General features: G+C 40.9%; 1 protein-coding gene across 1 annotated transcript in view; it reads right to left on the bottom strand.

The window, feature by feature from the left end:
- Positions 1-2,313: 2,313 nt before the first annotated feature.
- The window catches only part of synpo (synaptopodin), a 28,011-nt gene continuing 24,030 nt past the window's right edge, over positions 2,314-6,294 (bottom strand). The window contains exon 4 of the mRNA XM_018745212.1: positions 2,314-3,462. Within this exon, the coding sequence (XP_018600728.1) occupies positions 2,911-3,462 (552 nt within the window). The 3' untranslated portion in view covers positions 2,314-2,910. The remainder of the gene's footprint in view (positions 3,463-6,294) is intronic.

Below are 6,294 nucleotides of genomic sequence, written 5' to 3'. Positions count from 1 at the left end.
AATTACATTTACATTTATTCATTTAGCTGATGCTTTCTCCAAAGCAGCTTACAATGTTAAGGTTACTTAGGCGCACTCTGGTGACCTCTCAGGCCTGGGACATCAGTTGGGTACCAAAATTGTTCTCAGATTGAAGAGAATAGAGACCCTCCCAGCACAGTAGCATGTTTTGCAGAAGCTCTTTGAGAAGGACATACCCACCAGGTAGTCTTACAATTTTGAGATTTTTGTGCTGGGTCTTGTTTTTCTGTTCAAAGTTTTATTTGTTGCAGCGCAGTTTTTGTCCTGGGAATCCTGTGACCCAGCGATGTCCTCAACAGCAGGAACCTCTGTTCAGCCACGCACATTTTCAGAACTGCTTATCCCATATGGGGGCACAGGGGAACTGGAGCCTACCTGGTAACACAGGACATAAGGCCGGAGGGGGAGGGGACTCACCCAGGACAGGACGCCAGTCCGCCGCAAGGCACCCCAAGCAGGACTCGAACCCCAGACCCACTGGAGAGCAGGACCCGGTCCAACCCACTGCACCACCGCACCCCCTTGACCTGTTCAGCCATGCCAGTCCAATTTTTAAAGCGAGCACAGGTCAGTGAGTTCAATTTCTATAGCAAAAAGTGTCTTTACTTTAGTATCCAGAGCAACCATCTTACATCTGAATTTCTCCAGATTTGCACCTTTAAAAAGCTGAGCTGCCATAACATATGTTTACGCAAAGACCTCTCCAATATGACAGCTTATTGCTTGTCACTAAGCAAGTAAGGACAGTGGCTTCCAGTTTCACTTATGTAGATCTGCCCAAGCTCACTGTTCTCATACTCCCTGAAGCCCTCCTAACCTGCTTGCACTTAAAACAAGGATGTAAAACCTATTTCCTCCAACAGGCGGCAGTGCGCACAGTGTATACAGTGTATACTGTCCAGTGCTATAAAGTACCAGCACAGAATCATGCTGCGTGTCTTACAGGAATTAAACTGAATAACAGCAAACTTTCAGCATGCAAACATACAGTATATTTACATAAAGCATAAAAGTATTACAAGTCTTATTTTTTTTTATTTACTTATGTTTTATTATGTTCTGTTTGACCGTCTCGTTTAATGAGTGCGTGTATGGCCAATTTGTTGAGAAGCAACTTTTTTTAAAAACAAGGAAAACAATAGAAACAGCCGTCATTTATATTTGTATCTTTTACTTTTTATAAAGGGGTACAGTATGTAAAGTTAGAATGTGACGTGAATTTGGTCATGTGCTCATTCTGCGTTCCAGATGAAACAGATCATGTATAAAGTAGACCTTGAACAGAAGAGACATTGTTTCTGTAACTAACACATGTCAGTGAGTAGCTCATTCACCACAAGGTGCTGAGGATCCATGCAGTTCTTGTGCCCGTTGGTGGATGCATACATGACTTCACCATGTCATCAGGTATGTGCAGACTGCATCGTAGCACGGTAACAGCAACACGGAATGGGTCTTTCTCCATGAAGAAAAATACTGGTATATTGATATAGTGGTAAAAAATAGTATCATATGACTATCATAGGAATGAAATGTTTTGCATAGTCCAGGTCAATCACAAGCATTGTCACAAAACTGCTCCTGCCAAAGTAAAATGCAATAATTATAAAAAAAAGAATATTGAGTTTAAAATACACAATAGCATACTTCTCTATGAAATACATAAAGCTATACAGTTTTCCACTTTTTCTCCACCCTTTTGAGCACAGCTGTAGACAACTAATGTGCTTCTCCTGCTAAATTATTGCTCTCTTCATCTTAATTGCCTCCATGGACTCCTTCAGCTGGATTCTTTGTTAGCCATTATCATAGTCATTAGAAATTTAGTCTAAGAGTCATCATCCTTGGTTCTGTTGCTGCTTTAATCTGCTCCAGTAAAACAGGAACCTCCTCATACTGTAAATTATTATTTTAAAAATTTTGTAGACAGTTCATTGTGTCTCTCAGGGTAATATGTGTGCTTTATGTTTTTAGCCTTCTATCAGTGAATACAAACAGGACAATGTATGCAAGTCAAAGACCTCTAAGTCTTCCTACAACTATGTTAGAGTGTGCATATAAAACCAAGTGATATATGGACTTGTAATATGAAATCATGAATAGGTCACCCCCGTACACAAGAAATTCCCTTTCCATCCATATTTAGAAGCCAATGGTCTGACACAGAAAACAAATACAGTTACAGAGAACACACAAAAATCTGTTGTTTCCATCAGGATTATCTTGGCTGACTAAAGGCAAGCGGAAGGAATACAGGTGCGAGACACTAATCTTCACTGGTGTTCATCTTCAAAGTGAGTTACAGCAGCAAAAGCCAATCCTGGTCTCAATTTGCCATGTAACTGCAGCACCTTGTACATACATCTAAATCTAAGTCTAAATCTAAATAGAAATATACATGTAATGTCCACTTCACTTCCTTTTTTGAATTGCTTCAGACATGAAAACTACAAATTACTCACTCGCTCACTTTCGTTAACCACTTGTGCTGGTCTGGGTCATGAGTGTCCAGAGCCTATCCCAAAACCACTGGGCAAAAGGCTGGGAAGGGGGGTGCACTCTGGACGGAACACCAGTTCATTGCAACGCTTCAGAAATGCAGTTTATATAAATCAAAATCCTTCTCAAATTTAAACATCACAACATTTCTTAGAAAGTGGGAAAAGAGGACAAATGTCACAGAATTACATTTCAAAACTGGACACATTTTTAAAAGCATAGATGTGCAGTATAAATAAACAATTGCTTTACTGATCTGCTGAACACAGGCATTCTTGAGTCTATTTTTGGTCCATTCTGTTGCTAAGAAGTATTTGAAATTAGAGTGGAATGTTGGAGTATAAATGTTGCAGTGCATTCTGGGTGGTACACTGTAAGGACTTAGTATGTCTACAGGTCACCTGGGAAGCTCCCCCTCTTCATCCTGAAGCTGCCCCCCCACCCGCGAGGACAGGTGTTATAGCTGCGCATTCCAAGGGACCTGAGGCCCGAGTCCTCAGACTCCAGCGAAGCGTCAGAGTCGGTGAGTGAGCATGTGGCATGAAAACACATGGGTGAGTGTGTAAAGTGGGTTGGTGTGCTAGGGGGACTCATGATGGTGGGTGACTGCGGGTGGAAGGGACTGACGGCCCGGTGTCTGGAAGGCAGGGACACTGGTGATATGGAGACATTAGTCAGCCCCCCTGGGGACGGGCTGTTCTTGCGCTTAGCGGCACTGATGATGTTCTTGGCCAGCAGCCGCAGGTTGGCCTTGTCACCCTGGCTCACATCAGGGGGCGACTGGCACCTGTTCTCCTGCATGGATGACAGCAGAGAGGGTTCCTGCAGGCCACATGAAGGTGATGCTTTAACCACACTGGTAGGTTCCTCTGAGCTGCTGAACAGCTTCAGCTGAAGTGGGGTCCAGGACATGGCAACAGTGGGCAGGGACTCGGTACGGATCTGCATTGAGACAAAAGCTGTCTTTACAGTGTACGTATATTAACAGTGAAACTGCAGAATTTAGTCCTTGAGCTTCATATAATTCCAACTGTCCTGGAATGGGCTAAGTAGCTTTAAACCAAAACAGTCCTTACAGCATCAAGTTCTCTCATAGCTCACTCACATAATGGGGTGCATCAGAATGAAAAATCACTATCATGGGTTGTGGAAGTATGTATGTACCCTCTTTCCATACAACAGGCCCAAAATGGCGACTGTAAAGTCATTTAACTTCCATAAATGTGCCTCACATGTTACTTAGAAAGAAACAACAGGCTACACACATGCACCCAGCCCCACACTGCTGGCTCTGGACAGTACATCGTTAACACAATTGGACTATGAGAGGAAACCAGAGCACCCAGAGGAAACCCATGCAGGGATGGGAAGAAGGTGAGAACTCCACAGACAAAACCAGATTTAAACCTATACCCAAACAGCCCAAGTGCTTCAAGATGCCAGGGGTACCCATTGTACCCATTGCACACCGCCCAGTATAACACAACGACTTAATGTTAAGACTGTAGTGTAGAACATAACCAGCAGGAATAGATCACACCTGTACTGCAGTGACATTTAACTTCCATAAATATGCCTCACATGATACTTAGAAAGAAACAACAGGCTACACACATGCACCCAGCCCCACACTGCTGGCTCTGGACAGTACAACTTTAACATAATTGGACTATGAGAGGAAACCAGAGCACCCGGAGGAAACCGACTAAGCTGAGACTTGTTGCTAAGCTAAGCTGAGACTTGTTGATAACAAGTAATTTCAGCAAAATTACCCTTACTGTCCCTTGAAGTAATTTTATGACTTTCCAAATAACACAAAAAAACATACTGAACTAGTCATTTTAATCTGCCGTGTTCTTCTATGGTTTGTGGAGAAATCTGTGCAATCCCTCTGCAGCTGTGCTTATTGAGTAAAGGCTTTGTCAGATTTGCAGCTGCATGGACAGGTTGAGGAATGTGGTGCTTTCGTGTCAACGTTCACCACGGTAATAGGAGCTGAAGCCGGCTGTTGCATGCAAGAGGCTGGAATTTCATGGCTCATCGAAAGTTTCCAAAATAAAAAGCATTGCATTCCAGGCTCCATCACCTCACCAACATTTTTTCCAGTTCTAATGGCTTCCAGGTCCTGCAGCTCATGCACAAGAAGTTAGGTAAAGCCAGTTTTTTCTCAACTTCTTGAGCTTTTTCTAGGCCCACTCCCTACCTCACCTGCATTACATAAGTGACTGTAAAATGGCACATTTTTTGTAAGTTGTGTATTTCATTGTTAGGGTTACTTTTGTGGTGCAAACGTAGTTGCAGATAGCTGCATCATTTTTATGAGTGGTCTTTCAGTACAGCTCCAGCTCTATGGTGTAGACATATTGCATATTGCAAAAACCTGTGAGAAGCGTCTTCCGGTAGAGCCCTTGGCCAGTTATTACACCAGGGGTCAAAAGAATGTGTTTTCAAGAATTGTTGGCAGAAATAAACCTTTGCTCAAATGCAAGTACAACTGTGGCAGAAGAGACAGTCAGTCAGATGGAAACTTTAGTAATAGGCAGAAAAAAGTAGACCCAGAAAGACAATAAGGAAAAGTAAACATAGCATCTGTCTTCCATTACTGCTTAAAATTGAGACTACAAAGAGACAAGACTTCAGGCCAAAATAAACCACATCTTTTTTTAGGAACACTTTGTTTGATTTCATTTGACTTCCCTATTAATAAGTTCATAATGTACATATGTAGAGAGAATATCAAGGAATATTGTAAGAATAAACCAAATCTATCTATCTATCTATCTATCTATCTATCTATCTATCTATATACATACACAGTATGTTTTATATATACCATGTACTATATATACTGTATATATACTGTACTGATATATACTGTAATATATAACATATGCATATGTCACATACATGTGTGCATATGAACTACAGTATATGACACAAAGTATATGCAGTTCATTCAAAGAAATACACAAGTGGGTTAGTAAAGTGTCAGAAAGACAGGCAAGTCAAAGAGATGATTAGTTTAGAGCTTTAATAAGGAAAAAAGATTCAGAAGTGTAAAATACTTAAAAGATCAAATCTGAAAATAGCATACACAAAGACCATGTTACACCAAGTAAATTAATCAGAAAAATATTGAAATGAATGCTAAATATTATACTAAATAAATATACTAACCACAATTTTCTTTTAGGGCTTATAGTTTTCAGTTTTTCTAACCCTGTCCATTTCTTATGTAATTATATTTTAGGCACTTAAAAGTTGAGTAGTTTCTGTTAAATAAACTTTACATTATTACATTTTTCGTAGGATATACTGCTTCTTCCACATTTGAACACAATGCTCAAAGCATACAAGCTGAACATTTATTTAAGACAACATAGCGATGACTAAAATGAAGCCATAGTGCAAGAGGATTTATAGACTCTGGGTGTGTCTGACTAATGCACTGGACTGAACACAAAGTGAAACACTGAAGGGAGTTTCCACACTCCAGTGCTCTGCTGTGCCCAAATATGGCTTTAAATGAGACGCCTGAACGCTACAGACACTACATCTGCTAAAGTGCTTTTTCAAGGCTGAGCCTCATGCATAAAAATACTTCCATGAAATGTCTTCTATTATAAAAACTGCAGTTTGCTTTCAGACTGACATGGTACTAACAGATAATTTTGGCAGGGTTCTGCTGAAGGACTGCAAGCACTGCAGAGCTTTAAATCTTTAGTGCAAACAGCACTCCACACAGTAAGTAATCCAAGAGTGTATATGAAAGAC

The sequence above is a fragment of the Scleropages formosus genome, chromosome 13 (assembly GCF_900964775.1).
Source record: "Scleropages formosus chromosome 13, fSclFor1.1, whole genome shotgun sequence".
Taxonomy (NCBI): Eukaryota; Metazoa; Chordata; class Actinopteri; order Osteoglossiformes; family Osteoglossidae; genus Scleropages; species Scleropages formosus.
This window is presented reverse-complemented; position numbering and strand designations above follow the sequence as displayed.